Source organism: Biomphalaria glabrata, chromosome 14 (assembly GCF_947242115.1).
Source record: "Biomphalaria glabrata chromosome 14, xgBioGlab47.1, whole genome shotgun sequence".
NCBI classification, from domain to species: Eukaryota; Metazoa; Mollusca; class Gastropoda; family Planorbidae; genus Biomphalaria; species Biomphalaria glabrata.
Window position 1 is genome coordinate 7,584,405 of NC_074724.1, and position 21,790 is coordinate 7,606,194.

The 21,790-nt window shown below is 35.2% G+C and overlaps 1 protein-coding gene and 1 long non-coding RNA gene across 5 annotated transcripts in view; both read right to left on the reverse strand.

Moving 5' to 3' along the window:
- LOC106061406 (uncharacterized) overlaps positions 1–21,790 on the reverse strand; it is an 83,340-nt gene that overhangs the window by 57,934 nt on the left and 3,616 nt on the right. For 2 of the 4 annotated variants that reach the window (XR_008774603.1, XM_056009731.1), the window contains 2 exons: positions 21,566–21,696; positions 17,912–18,811 (listed from right to left, as the gene is read on the reverse strand). Coding sequence is in view for 3 of the 4 variants with exons in the window: in XM_056009731.1 (XP_055865706.1) it covers positions 18,729–18,811; positions 21,566–21,696 (214 nt within the window). In the remaining variant the exon portion in view is untranslated. Of the gene's footprint in view, positions 1–10,992; positions 11,177–11,674; positions 11,711–12,518; positions 12,619–17,911; positions 18,812–21,565; positions 21,697–21,790 lie in introns of those variants that run through there. The other 2 variants (XM_056009734.1, XM_056009733.1) reach the window with 2 other exon arrangements.
- On the reverse strand, positions 237–3,671 carry LOC106061407 (uncharacterized). Its single transcript, XR_001216623.2, has 4 exons — positions 3,567–3,671; positions 2,561–2,645; positions 1,858–1,898; positions 237–446 (listed from the first exon to the last, which is right to left on the reverse strand). It is a non-coding gene; the product is annotated as an uncharacterized LOC106061407 (long non-coding RNA).

Below are 21,790 nucleotides of genomic sequence, written 5' to 3' on the forward strand. Positions count from 1 at the left end.
CTCACATTTCGTGTTGTTTATTTAATAACTCGTTTCGTTTCAACCTGAAATTATACTGCTTAAACGCTTATATATATATACGTACAATGTATATAGGCTTTTTAACGTCATACACTATTATGTGATACCTATAGAGAATAGAACGATGCAGGCGATGATTTACAGAATCAGTTAAAACACAATAGTTAAGTATTTACTGGTTTCCAAATTCCCACATCAATAAGACGGACGCAATATTCTCTGTACACACTTTATTATCTATAAATACAGAAATAAACAATTCACGAAAAAGAAAAAGATGACATCCTGTCTGTCCTGAACAAGGTTTCTGCTATTGAATATGTGTAGACATTCAGCATTATTGATACAGAAATAAACTGAAAATAATCAGTATTATATATTTAAGAAAGAAACTGCATCTAGTCCCAGTCTATTTAGTGCAGAATCTACAGATAGATGTAATATACAAAAATAGTTTTAGCAATTAATACAATGATATATTAATATTTATTTACAAAGTCTATTTTACTATTTATGACATTATATGACACAGAAAAGAAAACAACTTGCTAGATACTTAAATCAGTTGCTGAAATGTATATATTTATAGATGGCGACTTTGAGAGAAGAACATAGTTCAATAGCTGTCCATTATACACGTCTCAATACGTCCGCTTGGGGCGGAGTAATTTAAATAAGTTACAGTCAACATATTGCATGGGGACATAATTCTAGAAAATGTTTAAATCACAACACCCTGCCTTCATTGTTGACCTTCCCGTTGCGCTATTCCTGAACTAGCTAACAGTAAATATATTTTCCATTTACTGAACCTTAAGATACAATGTGAAAATTCGAGGCAATAGAATTGACTCAGGCGTGCCATAAGGTCAAGGATAATGTTTCGGCCTTATTTTAACGTAGTCCAAAAGAGGTAACCATCGAATTTGACAAAGCTATACAATCATAATAATGATAATGCTTGTCAGCGAGTTCGAAGATAAGAGAGGAATGCCGTTTTTCCCGTGACTACGCAGTCCCAGCTGTGACATGTATATTTTGCCACATAGAGGGCAAGCATAACCATTGTCCGCAGGTGGTCGATTTAGATTTTCTTTTCGCCGTCTGCGTCTGTTGTCGGTATTGGTCTGCGCGAGCGAATTATCACTTTGAAAATACTTTGCGAAAGCTGGAGACAATTCATTAATTGCCAACTCTCTCTATATATATTAAATATACACTACATGTGAATACGGTAAACACCATTCGGAAATTGAATAATGCCAATGTTAATTTAGTGGTATACCTAACAATGAATCACTACTCTCAATCTGACTATTTACTTATCTTAGTCTTAAAAGACTGACAAAAGAAATGCTAAGAACTAAAATATATATGTATATGTATACACCGGAATTTACACGTATCCTATGTTTTTCAAAACCGTTGCTAAAAGAATTGATGATGCTATAAGCCTGAATAATGTGCTACATAAAATCAATTTAAAATGACTTCTTTGTTTTAGACTATTTGTCACAGCAGTGGCGTATCTATGGTGGGGATATGGGGGGAGAATTTTAAAACCCCCCCGGGCCTCACTTGAGGAGGGCACTCAAATGAATGTTTATTTTTTTTTTACATTAAATATTATTCCTTTGTCTGATGTCATGATGTTGAATGTCAAAAATGCAGGGGCCCCTAAAAAGGTCGAGCCCCCCCCCCCAGGCCACCAAATGAGGCGAATTCCTAGCTACAACAATGTGTAAGAGGGTTGGCCATAACAGAAGGAAGAACGCTTCAATGGATGATTGTGACGGCAGTAAGCCTATAAAACAAGTTGTACAAATGTTGACTTACATTCATTATCAAAATTAAATTTCACTTTCATTGAGATCAGACTGTTAAAAAAACAAACAAATTATGTTAATTTTCAATACCTAAATTATGAATTATATGTTCAATTAATACATTTCTTTATTACTATATGGTATATTGTCCATGCTCTTCCACAACACTATAGTCAATGCCAACGTAATGACGACTCGATTGTATATATAAATACATAACGTTAAAAGAACCCATTAGAAAATACAATATCTAAAATTATATTCGTACAAGTATTGTAGACAGTCGTTAACTTGTAAGAATAAACTTCTGGTAGCCAATCGGCTGAGTGGTAAAAAAAATTGTCTTCAGAACCGGGAGTGTCTGGTTCAAATACTGATGAAGACAGATTTTTAATTTTGAGATTCTTAAGGTGCCTCTGAGTCCACCAAGCTCTAACGGGTTATCTGAAATTAGTTGGGGAAAAGCAAATGCGGTTGGTTTTTGTTCTGGCCACGTGACACCCTCGTTAACCGTGGGCCACATCTGAAATGGGCAACTTATTCAGATACCAAAAGTTGTATAAAATTTGAAAAAAATTGGAAAACAAATGTTGCAACTTTATTTAACTTTCTGTATCAAACTAAGTAATATGCCTACAATGGTCAGCTGAACTAGTTTTCCTACCTAACACACAAGAGGCAACATAAATGTCTATTTCCTTCATTATACTTACATCTTGTCTAAGTACATCACTGCTTGCACTGATCATAACAAGAAACATTGCGATGTAGACCATATAAACTAATAGCTTCATGATTCTGTTCAAAGAGACATTTCTTTTAATATATTAAATTGAAACATTATAAAATATCAGGGTGGCCCAAAATTAGGTTTGCAGTTATCATTTAGACTATTTGTGTGAAACTTTTTCACCACAACAGCGGGAAATTCTTTATACCTGTCAAACATAAACATAAACAATTAAATCTCTCAGAAGCTCAAAATGTCTTCTTTCAGGATTGCAATATTCTTTAAGTCTCTCCAGGACACAGTTCGGCACTGAAAACCTACTTTCTGGCCACCATGTACAAAGATACATTTCTAGAAAAAATACATTTATTTAAAATCAGAATAATAGCACAGCAGACTGAGACAACATATGTTCCTGAAGCTAAAAGTCTGGAGGATCGAAACCTGCACTTTGTGGAGCATCACCAGAGAATGCTGCCCATGTCCTTCAACGTTGCATACTATATCAAGAGGCCTGAACAAGACTCTGGCCCCTAAACCCTCCTATAATGGATGGCTGCCTGGTCGTGCGTTTGCGCGCTGGACTGTCCTTTGCATTTATCGACGGTCGAGGGTTCAAACCCTGCTCGCTTCCATCCCCCGTCGTCCTGCGGGAGGTTTGGACTAGGAAGTAAACTATCTTCAACTCTATGAAGGAACATCCAAAACATGTAAACCATTTTACAAACAAACATTTTATAACAGAAAAACTATACGGAGAACTGCCCGATCTGGAAACCACTGCACGGTTTCTTCTCAGATATATGGTTACTGATCTGAACCCTGCGACATGGAAAATAATAAGGAAGAATAAAAATAGCAAAGCAATACGTAAGCCATTATAAATGACATAAATAGCATGTAGCAGAGGACTTGTAGATATTGTAAAACAATGGACAACAAAAAAATGTTAAAAGGTTAATTTCATAAGATATGTAAATGTCTCCTACAACAGTTGAAATCACAATTTGTTTAGTATTCCTCTTTATGTATCTTTCGACAAGTTTCAATGCAGGCTGACGAATTTCGTTTACTTTATATAGACTATATTACCTCGCACGTAATTATACATTCTTATTTGTATTATAAATGCTGATTTTAAATAGGACCACATCGAATTGTTTATTAATGGTGATTATATTCTTATGACGTAACCAAATAACGTCAAATGTAGGTCATGTAAGGGGTAAAATGTGATGTTTGTGAGCCCAAGATAATAAATTGTCGTCTATTCTTCTGTGGAATAGTGAAAATCCAGACAGCATTACAAACACCAAATTACAATTTATAAATTAAACATGTATAATACATGTCACCAGATTACAGCTTGTATGACCACTGCATTCTGCATCTGTCTAAAGAACGACAACTTTATGAGAATGTTTGATGAAAGGAAAAAAAAATGATTATCTACTCTTTCTATTACAATAAAACAAAACACTGTGCCTTAATTTTATGACCACCCATACCATTAACATAGTGGCCTTATGTGCATTATCATAATATGTCGCCTTCGACAAAAACACAAAGGAATGTGTATAGTTAAAAAAAATATTGGTCAATGCCGTTGATTGCTTTAAGTTTTTTCGTTCAAATGTTTTCAAAAGCTACTTTTGTACTCTACCATATGCAGACCATAATATAGTCTGTGCACTATAGCCCTATTTCTATTGTGGACCTTTAAGGGAGGGATATCTGAAGATAGTTTCCGCTCAGTTTGCACAACTCACCTCCAGCAGATATTTGGTAACCATTTAAGCGATAAAGCGATAGGAAGACATAAAAGTATGGATGGGCTTGTCATTAAAAGAGATTCTATTAAAGGCAAAAGTCAAAGAAGAATGGAGAAACACTGTCAACTGATCTTGTGTGCTGCCCCAACGGTCCAACAGGATAAGGAATAGATGAAAGACTAGCCCACGTAGACCTCATCAGCACCTAGAAACAAGAGAAATGTGTTGTTTTAGTTTCTGTTATGCTTAGCTGTTTTCTTTTTCTGATCCTTTACTTTTTTCTGTTACTGTCTTTAAATTCCTGTAAGCCTTCCTGTTGATTATTAATTGGACGTCTAGAATTCCAGTTTCTGAATTTCTATTAGTCACATCTTTGCTGGGACTGATAGCTAAAACTGCAACTATATACTAGATCTTGGAAAAAAATATCCTTATCTCCGTATCTGGAGAAAGGAGCCCCCTATTTTAGCAAACACTGAGTACTCATTTCTACTACTGAATTCATTTCCCAGCCCCAGCAGCCTGCCTCTTCATTGTTGATTTCATCTCCCCTCAATCGCTGCCTATCTCACAACTTGAGGACGCACAACATCGACTGGCCTCATAAATCTCAGCCCGAATTTTCAGCTGAAGCTAGCACCTCCCAACGCGGGACACGCTAACGGACTTGAACGGTCTACATCACCAAGGCAGTTGCATAATAACCTAAGAGGAAGACACTAAACGCTTCAACATAATAGTCAAGTATTATAAACAATAGAGCACTCATATTGGTACCATCAGCAGTCACTACGATAATTTGATTATTTCACTTCTCTTTATTCATAGACAAGTTACTTTAGAAATTATATTATCATTATTCTCCACGCCATTGTAATCCCTTCCCATTTGACCTTTTGTTGCATTAAATATTTTAGACTTGAAAACTAAATTAATCATTTTCTTTATTGTACGTTATAAGTGTGTTTTGTTTTCCAAGCTGTAATGTGCTCTGGTCTATGGTGTCGTTAGAAACACCTAAACCAAACGTCTTGGACTTACTTAGACTTAGATCCTCCCGGACTTTAGAGACTGATTATTTTTATTTGATTTTGTTTACTTTAGGTGATATTTTTATGCTAAACCCTCACTTGCCCCAGCGAAGCCAAGAGGATTTTGCAGTTTAAAACCCAAACCAGGAGGTTTTGCAGTGTAATTCCTATCTTCTATGATAGTGAACAAACGACAATCCCCAAATTCCAAGAGCATAACTAAGGAAAATTTTGATTTTAAAACCCCCCTCCGAAATTTACCATAAACCTCCTCCTCCAAATATTTTCCAAACTTTCTTGAATTTTCTCTGTGACCAAGATCCTATGGTACCATGGGCGTAGCCAGGGGGGGGGGTTCTTGGGGTTCAAACCCCCCCCGAAATGAAATTCCCCCCCCCCCCAGGGGTAGTCGGAATTTAGTGACTAATTTTTTGTTTTGATTTTGTTTATTTTAGGTGAGATTTTAATACTAAACCATCACTTGCCCAGCACAACCAAAGGGGTTTTGAGTTTAAAACCCCCTACCAGGGGGGTTCGAGTTTAAAAACCCCTACCAGGGGGGTTCGAGTTTAAAACCCCTACCAGAGCGGTTCGAGTTTAAAAACCCCTACTAGGGGTTTTGAGTTTAAAACCCCCCTACCAGGGGTTTTGAGTTTTAAACCCCCTACCTGGGGTTTTTGCAGTTAACTCCCCCTCTTCTATAAAACAAAACAAAAAAAAAATGCAAACGAAAATCCCCTAATTCCAAGAGCACAGTTAAGAAAGATTTTGATTTTAAAACCCCGTCTAAAATTTACGATAAACCCACTCTTCAATATAAAAAAAAGGTAATTACGCACTCAAAATGTTATGAGCGTAGCTAAATGGGTTTTGACTCAGTTTTGAGTTTAAACCCCACTTCAGCGGGGTTTGAAGGTAAAAAATACCTCTTTAATAATAAAAAAAAAAGCAAATTATACACTAAAAATGTTATGAGTGTAGTCTATGGGGTTTTGAGTTTAAACTCCGCTCCAGTGGAGTTTGAAGCTAAAAAGTACCTCTTCAATATAAATAAAAGAAAATTACTCACTCTAAAATCTATGAGCGTAGTCAAAGGGGTTTTGAGTTTAAACCCCAATTCAGAGGGGTTTGGTGCTAAAAATACATCTTCAATATAAAAAAAAGCAAATTCCACATTATTTGAGCGTAGCCAAGCCAATTGGGGGTTTTGAGTTTCTTCTACAGATGGCTTTTTTTTTAAAGTTTAAAACCCCTCCAGATGGTTTTGAGTCTAAGATCCCCCTACAGAGCATTTTGAGGTGGAAAACCCCCAACAGAAGATTTTGACGATAAAACTTCTCTTTTCGATATAAAATCTAAAGCAAACTACAGTCACTCAATTCCAAGAGCGTATTCAAGAGAGGTTACACATTTTTACCAGTGGCAGGGCTCCATTAATAAACTGCAGTGAATAGTCATCTGCCGAAATTGAAAAACACTAAATGTGGCTCAACAAAGATGGCTAAGACAGATTTTAGGAGTCAGTTTTAGAGATCGGGTTTAAATCAAGGAAATCCTATGCCGAACTGGAAGTCGACCCCTTAGTAAGATTGTGAGAGAACGACGCATGAGGTTTGCGGGACACGTTCTCCGACAAAATGAATTACGCATAAGAAGAGTTGCAATGATATCCTAGTACAACTTGGCGCCACACATTCATTGAGGTCCTCATGGCAGGTGGGAAGAGGCTTCAGACATTACCAGTGACAGATTTTTATGGAAACTGCTTGACGTCAAATGCTCCGAACGGCGTGGGAGGGTCTAAGTCAGTAAAATAGCACATTAGGTTTTTGAAATAGGCCTAAAACTTTTTAATAGCAGGAAAATGGACTGTAGATACCTCAGAATATGCATTTTTTTGGCTTTCAATACCAGAAATAGTGCTCCTGGCGCTTCCCCAGACCCCCTTGGTAGTAATGGCGGGGAGTCCACAATTTTATGGAAACAGCTTGATGGCACATGCGCCGAACGACGAGTGAGGGTCTAAGTCAGTAAGAATAGCACATTAGGTTTTTGAAATAGAACTTTTTAATAGCAGTAAAATGCACTGTAGATACCTCAGAATATGCATTTTTTTGGTTTTCAATATCAGAAATAGTGCTTCGCCCCGCGCTGGGGGAGCTCCTAGCGCTCCCCCAGACCCCTTTGCTAGTATTGTAGGGGAGTCTACAATTTTTTCACTAACTCATGGAAGAACCTATTCTAGGGGACAATAAACGTCTACCGAAAGAATGAAGGGTCGGAATGTAATAAAGATTATGTACACACACACACACACACACACATAAATGCATATAATTTTTTTTCGCGGGGGGGGGGGGGTGGGGGAGAAAAACATTCACCCCCCCAAACCCCCCCCCCCCCCCGAAAGAAAATCATGGCTACGCCCATGTATGGTACCATGGATAAATTGTAATAAGAATTATTTTATTAGACAACAGTGATCTTCCCAACTGTTAAACTTTAAGATTAGGTTTAAATAGAAAGAGCACAATAATATTAACAGCTACAAACATTTGTCCAAATATATTCCAAACTTTCTTTTCTTAATTTACACCAACACAATATAACATAAAAATTGAGAAAAAGAAGGATTTTGAAAAATGTTAACTATGTGGCTATCATTAATTAGTAAAAAGAAGTCCACATGTACTATGTCAGTTAGACTGTCTGTGTGATTAAATACTTGTACACGCTTTTTGGGTGACATCCAAACTGAAATTTTAGTTATTTCTTTTTCCTGACTTCACTAAGAATCAATAAAAAAAAAGTTAATGTTAACCAATTAGTAAATTAACTTTCAGTAATTAATTATTTTGTTTGATATCTCCAACAAGAGAAAGAAAGAGTACCTGAGGGAAATGGCTGTATAAGCTGAATTAGTCCCCTTTATAGGTCGCCCCTCTGTAACTGTACAATCTTCTCTAGTCGCAAGTACCTTACTAGCAAGGTGGCTAGCACGACAGCCAGAGGAAGCGTGAGCTACGAGTTCGAATTCAGATAGTCCCCCCCTCCTTTTTTTTCAAATGCTTTAAAACCATTACGTACAATCCCCGCTCCTCATGTTTTCAATTGGTCCAGACAATTGATATAATAATAATAATTCTTATTATTGATAAGGAAATTTGTCTAACAATTGTGCATTACACCAAACAAAACATTATAGTTATAGGAAGCCAAAATATACATTCACACCAGACTCACTCATAATTTACTTGCGAAAAGCTTCTGTCAGATAGTTTTTATTTAATGATTTGATTGCAAGGAACACAAGGGCTTTTATATCTGTTTCTCTTTGCTATTGGTGATGATGATAGTAAAATCACAAAATCCTGACCCAAGGGTTGATTTTTTTATATTTCTAGAATCTTTTTAGCTTTTCTATGAATGTTTGTCTTAAACAGCTGCTCATTTTTGTTTTTGACAATGATTTTACCAGCAGCTTTTAGGATTCTATGACGTTTTTTTTATTTTTAATGTTCAGATTGCCAATCCACGCAGTGATATTGAAACTTAAAATATTGCAGATGTGAGCTTGATATAACATAGCCAAGGCCTTTTCGCTAACACTAAACGGAGTTATTTTCTTAGAAATCGTAATCTTTGCAATGGCGTAACTAGCCATGTGCGAGTGGTGCGGGCCGCACGGAGCATCAAAAGGTGAGGGGCATCAAACTAATGATACATTTTATCAATAAAATCAACACATTGTTCTTAGTTGAACAATGACAAATACTGAATTTGAAATGTTCGCTAGAAATGTATTTACTTTTGCTACTTTTGTTAATCTTCTATATTCTTTCTTAAATTAAACGTCCGCTGTTAACCAGGTTGAATCAAGTTGACTAGATTTGTTTAAATCACTGAAGACTTAGACTCTAAAATAGCAGAATGTGGCCCTGTAATGGGCATCACGAACAAGTTGAAAAATGAACAAGACTAAATCTAGTTCATTTCTAGAGGTTTGTGAAATTAATATTCAAGTACACCCTATTCCTGAGAGAACATGTGCCCGAACTAAGCTTAGTTCCAGACCAAACACGTACATGTCTTCACAAATACATAACCGAACCTATTGTAATATTGGGTGATAATGAGACAAATATTTTTCGATTTTTTTCGTCAGTTTACCTGACATCACAAAACTGGATCAAATTTTTTCAAATGTTGAGGTTACGTTGTCATGGATACTGACGGGGTACACATTATGTAGTCTTTCATAGACATCATGTTAATTCATTATCTGCTCGAATTCGGGCTGAAGCCTAAATCTATTCAGTCACATTGTTCGGTAAACTGCACCTTTTACACACTTTTTTATCGACTTCAACACACCGCTAGGACTTCCTCAACAAAATAACTGAAACTAGCCTTAAGCGCTTTTTAAAACGTGCTGGTGCACCAGAGAAGAAGTCGCTAAGATAGATTTTTTTTTTTTTAATGAGCTTATAAGAGTCATTGACTAGAACAGATGAAAGCTCTTCTACTAGACCTGAAGCAGGCGGTTTGTTAGTTGCGACGTAGTCTTAATTTTTCATCTATCTTTTTTTTTTGGCCCCTGTATTAAGAACTTTTTTTTTAGATGGGCGGTGGAGGGCATCACGAGGAACTACAGCACTGGGCATCATATACCTTAGCTACGCCACTGAATCTTTGCTGCCCTTTATTGCTGATTTAATCAGTATTTGCAGTAGGATAGGATCATAGTGTATTGAACAAGCTAAAAGCGTGAACTAGAGCTTAACAAAAACAAGGGATAACAAGAAAAATATTTTAAAATTCTTTAAATAACCAAAAATAAAGCTTATCTAAAGGGGAAGAACTCAGCCCTTAAAACTATATCGATCAATAATGTACAAGTTATTTCCCTTGCTCTATATCACACAAAATATTATACTAATTATTAATTGAATAATTGTGTATTGTATAATGATTCATTTTTAATCCTACAATGAGTGAGGAAGAAAAAAATTAACATTTATAAGGGCGCTAAATCCAACAAATGTATTCATATCTGTGAATACTGAATTATTATTTTCAATTGTTGGTATAAACAAAATTATGAATTACCAATAAGAGTATTCCAAGACTGAAATATATTAATGTTTCATGCCCTGTCTATCTAAATGAATAACTGTGCGAAGTTTCATCTTGATCCGAGAATGGATGTGGGAGAAATAGCGTATACATTCATTTTATTAGTGAGTTGATATAAGATTTGTAAAATAAAATAATCGCAATGATTTATTGTTGTTGGTCTAGATCTTTTACAAATTTAATTAAATGAATTTATTTAAATCCATGATCCATTACTAATTGATACAACTACATTTCGTATAAGCTTTTTTTTTTAATTCTTTTTTCTTTTCTTGTTTTCAAGAATTCGTTTTGTTGTAAAGAAAGCTAAACTGCTGATACGTTGATTTGTTTAACCTGTCATAAAATTGCATGTATACAGAATCGTGACAACTATACAACGATACAGGCGATGAGCTACACAATCATTGAAAACACACACATTAAAAACAGAATCAATAACTGGTTTCCATTTTCTCTCGAGACAAAATCATACGTAACATTATGTACACGTTTTATTATATTTCGATACAACATTTGGTGATCTCATCATATCTGGCCTGAACAAGTTTTGTGTTTTTGAACAGGTGGAGACATTCAACATTATTGATACGGGAAAAAAATCAGTATTATGTATTTTAGAGACCTCTGCAAGTTGTTCTAGTCTTTTTAGCGAAAACCCTGTAGGTAGAAATAATATTCAAGTAAGTTTTAGCAATTAGTACAATGCTATATTAACATTTATTAACAAAGTATATTTTACTATTTAGGATTTCACCTTTTTTTTTTTTAAAGAAAAAAAGACTAGCTAGAAGCTGAAATGTTTTTATTTATAACAAGAACTCTGGATAAAGACTAGATTTCTTACGTCTTACTATTAACAATTAATCTTAAAATTAATAGACGATTAAAATCAGGATTACTAGACCTTGTCCAATCTAGAGTCTAATGGTAATAGTATGCAGTGCATTATGCAGTTTGCGTCTGAATCGTTTCTAAATGTGTACTTAAAAAAAAAAATATGCACCTCTAAGCTGTCAGAAAATAGCTGTTGCCTTAACAATTCACAGATGTGCATTTTGTTCAAATTATTACTACATTTCTATCTAGATCTAGAGCTGGCCTCTATTTAGTCTAATTTAGATTGTTGTCAAGTTTATAATGAGCAAGTTGACTTACACTTTCAAAACTTTCTCCACCTACAGAAAGGTCAGTCTGTTAGAAAAGAAACAAAATATTGTAATTTTCATCACCTAAATTATCACTTGCATTTTCATTTATTATATTTGTTTATTAATAAACTGTGCATAGCATATATGTACACATTCAATGTTACCATTGAGAAAGAGACTGTTTCTTTAAGTTCCTGTAAAGACTATATCTAATCGTGTCTAAAAAATACTTAATGAGTTTGGGCTAGTGAATTTGTTTATTGGGATTCTTCTTCTGATTCTTCTAGCCAGCTTTATTGCTGCTGAGCTGTGAGCTCTTTTGCAGACTGTTTATTGGGATAGAAATACAACACCAGAGTAATCAATCGCTTAGTACTAAGGCCTTTCCTTAGTAAAGGCCGTTGATCGTAGTGCTGGCCACATGACACCCTCAATAACCGTGGGCAACAAAAAGATATAACCTTTACATCATTCTTTCCTATAGATCGCAACGTCAGAAATGGGAAATTTACTTATTTAAAAATAAGTCTTTATAATCAGATTGAATTTTTTTAAAGCTATTTAAGTTTCTGAATCAACACATATGAAAGCCTACCCATAAACAAGAGTAGGCCTATTGTACTCAGTAGCGTAGCTAGGAATCTGACATCATTTTTGGGCCCGGGAGGGCTTGGCCTCTTTGGGGGCTCCAGCATTTTGCGCGATATTTAATGTTTAATGCAAACAAAAATTTTAAACACTCATTTGGGACCCCCTAAAGTGGGGGCAAGCGGGGATTTTCAAATTCTGCCCCTCCCTCCTATCACCCTAGCTACGCCACTGAAATAGCATTGTTATCTTATTATACTTACATCTTGTCTACGTAACAAATCACGTACAAAGATTTTGCGAGATGTGACCGTCGCAAGGAACATCGCCAGGTAGACCATAAAAACCAACAGCTTCATCATTCTGTTAATAGCTACATACACTTTTCTTTAAAAGTAAACATTCTATAACACACATGTATATTGTTGGATTTCCAACAAGGAGAACAACATTAAAAATAGAACAATAAACAGTACAATACGTTGATCCTCTTTAGGTAACATAATTTGCATGTCGCAGAAGGCTTGTACATTTTTGAAAAAAACAACATTAAAAAAATACATTTGAAAAAAAAACAATGCCTCCATCACATAACTTAAAATAAAATAAAAATAAAAAATTTGCGTCAGGTTTCGAGCTCGTACTTCAGCACCGTCTGCTCGATGTCTCAATCCGTTAGCCACATGAGCAACATCTACGACGTGTCAATATCATTTTCTGTCATGTTCATCATGGTATCAAACGTTTCATCAGTCTTGTTCAGCGAGGTACTGGTACCTACATGGCACCTATCTGTTTAATCATGGTACAGACCTGCTCGTTGACACATAGTTCATAGTCAGATAACCAAAACACCTTTGACATACACTTAGAATGTTTACATGATTCCTTTTTCAGAACACAGGCCTGTGTCGCATGTGTCGGTGTATTACCCATGGGGCTACACTGACCAGCATCACAGTTCAGTTATACAACAATATTGACACATCGTAGATTTAATTTCAACGTATTGTAATAAAAAATAACAAAACATTTTTTTTTTAAATATCGGATAAAGTCTTACAACGATTGTAAAGACATTTTGGGTTCTTCTATAGCCTGTTTATCTTTCAACAAGTTTGAATGCAGCCTGACAGTCCTATCTTTACTTTATATAGACTATATTAACTTGCAAATCATCATACAGCCTCATTTGTATTGTAAATTCTGATAATAAATATATCGGAGTATTCATTAATAAAGATATCACTTATAATTTTATGACATAACAAAATAACGTCAAAACTTGGTCAAGTGAGGAAACTTGAATTATTAAGCGCATGCTATAAACTGTTATTAATTGTGCTGTATAATTATTCGGTGCGTTCCAAACAATAAATTACAATAAATAAATTAAACATAAGTAATACATGCCAACACTTAATGACCACTGCATCTTGTATCTGTCTATAAAGAACGACAACTTCATGACAATGTTGGTAAAAAAAAAAAAGAGAGAGATCGGCAACTGCAATAAAACTATTGTAAGCGCATAACTTATTGTTCATGGCTCTATGGCCGTGTGATATTCGCGCTTGACGGTCTTTCGATTGTCTCGATGGTCCCGGGTTCATACCCCGCCCGCTGCCATCACCCGTCATCCTGCGGGAGGTTTGGACTAGAAAGTAGATCACCTTCAAATTAGTAGGTACATCCGAATCAAGTTTAAAAAAAAAAACAAAACATTTTACTGATTTTACATACAAAGAAAACATTTTTTATAAATGTTTCGGTGAATTCCTTTTGAACCACCCTATATACAGAGTATTATTATGGCACGATTAGGAATTAATTATTTGTTTTGAAAATAGAGGAAGTTTTGTTTTAGTGACAATAACGTGACTAGTAAAACAAGAAAAGGTTCTAGAGATAGAACGAATTATCAGCCGACGTAAACATACTAATTCCAGGACGACGTATAGAGTTAGCTGACATTCGATGGTTCCCTTCAATGCTGTTAATCTTGTTCGACATTCAGTATTCGCCTCGATTAACTTCTATTGTCGATCGGCCTTTTGCCGGTGTTATTGGATTACTTACTGAGTGTTACCGCCATTTCGTTTATTTGCATAAGACACCTGAAAAGTGCCTAACAGTAGGCCTACATAAATTAAAACGTTTTTTTTTCTCAGGAAAATATTAATTAATTTTTCTGTGGACTTAACATTATGTCATTTCTGCTTATTCTGAATGAATATCGCTGCGTTGTTCTATATTAAGTAACACTATGACAACATACAATGAATGTAAAGAACAGTGACGTAGCTGGAGATGGGGGAGTTGGTCCGAATTCGAAAGTCCCCACGGGCCCCCACATGGAAGCAGGGAGGGGAAATGAGTGTCCTAATGTTTTTTTTTCCATAAAATATTAAGCCACTGCAGTGTATTGTTGCTAATTACGTGGAATAAAATAATACTAGTCACCATTGATCTAGATCAGGGGTGGGCAACATTTTTGTATCGAGGGCCGCATTAAAAAATGTTTGGGAATGGTGGGCCGCACACACACACACACACACACACACATATATATATATATATATATATATATATATATATATATATATATATATATATATATATCTTAGAAAGATAAGCTTGCTGTGTAGAATGTCTTTTAATTCATATATACACTGTATTACGATTTTTTATAAATTACTGTTGTCTTTTTATATCACAATATCCCCACAAATATACAATTGTACTTAATGTGCAATATTTTACTTCTTGCACTCGTGCATAATGTTTGTGAACTTTGAAACTAGCTTACTAGTTGTTACCCATGTGTGTGACTGCTGTCAAATTACAGTCAGTCAACATTGACCAGTGATTATATTCGTTTAGTTTCCACAAAAAATGCTTGCTCACTGAATGAGACAATTTATGTTCCGGAAGTTAAATGTCGGGACGAGCAAAACCTGCCCTTGTGGAGCATCACCAGAGAATGCTGACCATGTCCTTCAATGGTGCATACTAAATCAAGGGACCTGAACAAAACTCTCCAAAGACTATTCGGAGAACTTCCTGATCTGGAAACCACTACGCTGTTGATCTCAGATATAGGATTGCTGATCTGAACCCTCCAACATGTAAAATGAGAACGAAGAAGAAGAACTGATGTATGTGTACCCAAATAGTGTGAACAGCAGCAAAGTTTTTTTTGAAGTTTGGAAATACAGCTTCTGGCACCCATAAGGCTCCCATGGTAGTGCTGACTGGAGCTTCTCTTTGCTTTGAGTTATGTCCTCTGGAGCTGAATCAGCTTCTCTTAATAAGTGTTGTACTTTTAATCATTTCAATAGAAATAGTTTCCCCTTTCAGCAAAGGAAAATGACCAAAAACTTTTTTTTTTTGCTTGCCTATAGGGGTGGGCCTTGTTTGAAAAGATTTAACATGTATTTACATTTCATAAGTAAAGAAACAATTGAAATATATACTACAATAAACATGAAATTTTGTCTTTCACTCTTCATTAGAAATATTGGTAACAAAGTCACAGTCAATGTCCTTCAAGTAACATAACAATTTCTTCCTTGAGATTTTATATTCTTCTCCCTTTGCCTCGCCCATGCTAAGCTAGTGGATACATTGGATTATTTAATCATAAATCAGAACTGCCCGTGGTTAACTCGCCTAGCTCTAGTAAGTTTATTTAGCCTTTGTATTATTTAATGTAACGTTTAAATTATATGCAGCTTTGTGCAAACTTTCTGTTTCAAGTTTATGGTTCCCAGTCAAAGATCGAGCTTCATCGGTTGTTACACTTGCCATCTTGTTCCAAGCCTACCCAACACTCAGACATTGTGTCTTGAATTGAGTGTATTGATGTATAGCCAATAAGCATAATCTTCGTTTACTTAAAACTTTTTATAATGACACAGTTTCAATAATTTATATAGATATTTTTTTTAACATTTGTATTTTTATATCTATATACTTTGGGCACACCTTATTTCTGTAGGTGTCGGCGGGCCGCATAAAACACTTCGGCGGGCCGCTTGTGGCCCGCGGTCCGTAATTTGCCCACCCCTGATCTAGATGATGTTATAGATGCCTTTGATGCACAAAAAGCACGACGTAATGCGATTTGAATTGAGATTTGTCAATTGTGCATTTACTCGCCAAACAAGGGCATCATCCAATTCTTAGTGATTTTTTTTATTTTTCTTATATACTGTACCAATTTGAACATCAATATTTATTAAATACATAATCTCATGTCATGATGTCCAATATCAAAATGCAGGAGCATTTAAAAATGCCAAGACCGTTGGTACCCTAATCCCTAGATACGCCACTGGTAAAAGGAATTGCGTAGACCGTATTGTACGTATGTATAGGCTCATAACAATGTATTCAAACTGTATCACGAATAATGTTCGATATATAGGGTTATAAAACTATTTTCTATGCCAATACACTGACATAGATCTTTTTTTTTTAAAGTAGTCTTGCCAGCGCATGCAACTTTAATAAAAACATTACTGAAAGAGAGCAGAGAGAGAGAAAAAAAAAAGAGAATGAGAGATAGAGAAAGAAAGATAAAGATTATATATATATATATATATATATATATATATATATATATATATATATATATATATATATTTTATTTTTTTTTGTTTGTTTGTAAAATGCTTTACATGTTTTGGATGTTCATTCAGAGTTGAAGATAGTTTACTTCCTAGTCCAAACCTCCCGCAGGACGACGGGGTGATGGTAGCGGGCAGGGTTTGATAAATCCGAACGACAGTTCAGCGCACAAACCGCACGACCAGGCAGCCATCCATATATATATATATATATATAAAGAGAGAGAGAGAGAGAAAGAGAGAGAGAGAGAGAGAGAGAGTTCTGTTAACAACTATTTAGAATTAGCGATTACAAAAACGTCAATCCAATGAAAGCTGGTGGTCCTAATGAATTGTAAAAGAATGTGCTAAACAACTAGCTGAACATTTCCTAGAGATTTTTTCTATTTCGTTACTAAACCATTACATACCGTATGTGTGGAAGTCGGTCTATAATTGTACCAAAGGTTTTCAATCCAAAGGAAATGGATGACTTTAGACTTGTTTCCTTTACTTCCATTGTGTAAATGTTTAGAAAAACTGGTTGAAACGTTTCTTCTGAATGATCTTTGTAGTAATTTGGACCCTTTCAAATTTGCTTACCAAAAGGGTAAAGGTGTAGACGATGCCATCCTAAATATTTTAAAATGTGTCTACAAACATCTGGACTTACCAAACACTTATGTAAGATTGTTCTTTATTGATTTCTCATCAGCTTTTAATACCATACAACTTTATTTACTTATTAAAAAAATGAAAGCTTTAAAGATTAGTCCGTAGTATGGGCTAATGAAATTTTCATCCAGAGACCTTATAGGGGGGTTAGGGTAAACAATGAAATATCAAATGCACGCATAGTTAAAATAGGGGCGCCCCAGGAGGCTGTGACATCGCCATTGTGGTTAATTGTGTACACCAATGATTTTCAATCCGATAGTCCTTTTTGCTCCTTCACAAAATTCGCTGATGATGCGGCTCTTCTTGCCCTGCTCTAAGAGAGCTCAGACGTAAATGAGTATTTCAAAGAAATAGAACACATTGAAAAATACTGTATAGCTTTTTTTTATTAATGTAAAAAAACAACAACAAAGAAATGGTAATAGATAATTGAAATAGTGCAACCTTTTAAATACCTTGGTACTATCCTAGATAATAAACAAAATTTTTACTGCAAATACTGATTATGTCAGCAAAAAAAGGCGCAAAGGTTACGATTACTGAGAAAACTGTCCTCGTTCAATGTTAGCGGAAAGGCCTTGGCTATGTTTTATCACGCTGACATCTGCAATATTTTTAAGTTTTAATATCACTGTCTGGTATGGCAAGATGAGCATTAAAAAAAAAAAAATAAACTTCATAGAATCACCTCCAGTCGGGAAAAAAAAGTGTAGCGAATCAGGCTAATACTGTAAATGCGTACTCTGCCACAATTCGTACAAAATATTCTTTCTACTTTCTGCAGGACAGGAAGGAGACTGTACCAACGAGCTGCTACTTTTCACCCCTAATTTGTTTATGAATTTTTAATAGTTAATACTATCAACTTCAATACTTGCTCTCTCTCTCTTTTTCTCAATTGGAAATGGGAGTAAATCTATACATGGTATACATGGGTTGTTAATTATTTAAATAAAGCACACTGTGTTAAGCAAATAAATAAGTATCTCAATTTTGTTTTAAGTAATGTATTTTTCTTTCTTTCTATTTCTATTAAACAATATTAATCTTTTTTGTAAAAAATAGTTACAAGTATAAATTAATATTTATATTTAGAGTTACAAGTATAAATTAAAATTTATATTTAGAGTTACAAGTATTAATTTATATTTATATTTAGAGAAAAATATTTCATTAATAGGCCTACTAATGCAGTGAATCGAAATTGTAACCTTGTTCAAAGTTAAAAGAAATGTTTTCTCCACGTTGAGGCGTGTAGCTTGACACTCCTGTAAAAATGTGGATAAACAGATATATTACATTACGATTATATCATTACAAAATATTTACCATTATTTAAAGGTAGGTGGATCCAATGGGGTTTTAAAATTTCGAAATTGAAAGTCCCATTCTTTACCAAGATTTGAAACCGGAACACTTCGGAAGCCAAGCGATTTACCAATGGTGCCTATCCTTCCCCCCCCCCCTCCTCCGATTTGTATATGTTATTTAGTGACTGATATTTTGCTTTGATTTTGTTTATTTTAGATGAGATTTTCATACTAAACCATCACCTGCCCCAGCACAGCCAAGGGGGTTTGAGTTTAAAACCCCCTACCAGGGGGTTTTGCAGTTAAATCCCCCTCTTCTATAAAACAAAACAACAACAAAAAAATGCAAACGACAATCCCCAAATTCCAAGAGCACAGTTAAGGAAGATTTTGATTTTAAAACCCCCTCCAAAAATTTACGATAAACCCCATCTTCAATATAAAAAATGCAAATTACACACTCAAAATTGTATGAGCGTAGCCAAATGGGTTTTGAGACCCCCCCCTCCTTTTCAGTAGGGTTTGAGGCTAAAAAATACCCCTTCAATATAAAAGAAAAGCAAATTACGCACTCAAAATGTTATGAGCGTAGCTAAATGAGTTTTGACTCAGTTTTGAGTTTAACCCCCCTTCAGCGGGGTTTGAATGTAAAAAATACCTCTTTAATATTAAAAAACAAAGCAAATTATACACTCAAAATTCTATGAGTGCAGTAAATGGGTTTTGAGTTTAAACTCCCCTCCAGTAGAGTTGGAAGCTAAAAAATACATCTTCAATAAAAAAAAAAGCAAATTACACACTCTAAAATCTATGAGCGTAGCCAAAGGGTTTTTGGGTTAAATCCCCCCTAGCAGTGTTTGAAGTTAAAAAATACATCTTTAATGTAAAAAAAGAAACAAAGTACGCACTCAAAATGTTACGAGCGTTGCCAAAAGGGGTTTTGAGTTTAAACCTCCCTTCAGATGGTTTTGATGCTAAAAAATACCTCTTCAATATAAAAAAGCAAATTACACACTAAAAATATTTGAGGGTAGCCAAGCCAATGGGGGATTTTGAGTTTAAACCCCTTTCCTACAGATGCCTTTTTTAAAACTTAAAATCCCTCCTGATGGTTTTGAGTTTACAATCTCCTACAGAGCGTTTTGAGGTGGAAAACCTCTATCATCAATATTATTCTCTAGCAAACTACAGTTACCAAATTCTATGACCATAACTAAATGGGGTTTTGAATTAAAAAAATAACCAAAACAACTTCAGAGATTTTGACCATAAAATCTAAAGCAAACTACAGTCACCAAGAGCGTATTCAAGAGAGATTAAACATTTCCACCAGTGGCGGGGCTCCTTCATTAAAGTGCAGTGAATAGTCATCCGCCGAAAAAAAAAACTCTAAATGTGGCTCAACAAATATGGCTTAGACAGATTTTAGGAGTCAGTTATAGAGATCGGGTCTAAATCAAGGAAATGCTATGCCGAACTGGGAGTCGACCCTTAGTAAGATTGTGACAGCGTCGCATGAGGTATGCGGGACATGTTCTCTGACAAAATGATTTTCGCATAAGAAGAGTTGCTATGACATCCTAGTACAACTTGGCACCACACATTCATGGAGGACCTGAGATCAGATGGGAAGAGGCTTCAGACATTACCAATGACAGATTTTTGTGGAAACAGCTTGACGGCAAATGCGCCGAAGGACGCGGGAGGGTTTAAGTCAGTAAGAATAGCATATTAGGTTTTTGATATAAAACTTTTTAATAGCAGGAAAATGCACAGTAGATACCTCAGAATATGCAATTTGTTGGCTTTCAAGACCAGAAATAGTGCTGGGAGAGCTTACAGCGCTCCTCTAGACCCCCTTGCTGACAATGGCGGGGAGTCTTCAATTTACCCACTAACTTAAGGAAGAACTTATTCTAGGGCACAATAAACGTCTTCCGAAAGAATAAAAGTTCACAATGTAATAAAGATTATGTACACACACACACATTTACATAAATTTTTTTTTTCGCGGGGGGGGGGGGGGGGTGGGGGTCGAATCCCCCCCACCCCCCCCCCCACCCCAAAAAAAAAATCTTGGCTTCGCCCATGATATATATATATATATATATATATACCTAACATTGCGTAGGACGTAATCATCTAAAAGGATTATAGTTTTATTATCAAGTTTTTCAACTTCATTAACTCGTTACAAATGACACACTGTAGTTTTTCTATTCCAGCTTAAAGTAAAACCGGAACTATTGAGGCTAAAACATACCTTTAAAAAAAAGCATTGCCAATATAACTTCTTGTTTAAACGTGTTTTTTTTTTATTTGTAATCCTTTTTTAATTAGCTCCATAATCAAAAATTTCCATTAACAAACAACGACTGTGTATTATAAATTATAAACATAACTGCTATTCACTTACACTTACACTATAGAACAAAATAAGTATGGAATTCTGCAATGGTGTAACTTTGCATTATGTTAGTGTTAATAGTGAAAAACTTTTATACTTCAAGATTGAATCGTTTTAAATTTGAATTCAGTTGTTAGGCGACCTGTGATAAATCAACATTCGAACCAAAAGGGGGTCGCGAGACACAGGCTGAGAACCCCCGCATTATCATGTTTAGATTTCTTTACACTGAATTTAATATATAAGAGCTGCAAATATTTATTCCGTTTCGATTACATAGTGTCATGTTTTATTATGCGGAATACCTCGATCAAGCATTATCCCCTCAGGCTCTTTTTGAATAGACCACCATGTCTCTTCGTCTTTAGATCCGGACACATTATTTATAGATGTGATCATATAGCCGTCGTGCTCTGGAAAGAATTCTGCAGTGAAGCTGTTTGTAATTTTTTTAAAAGAAGAATAGTAATTATTTCATAAATATTTGGGTTTTTTTTTTTATTTACTAAAGATGGAGAGATAGAGACAGA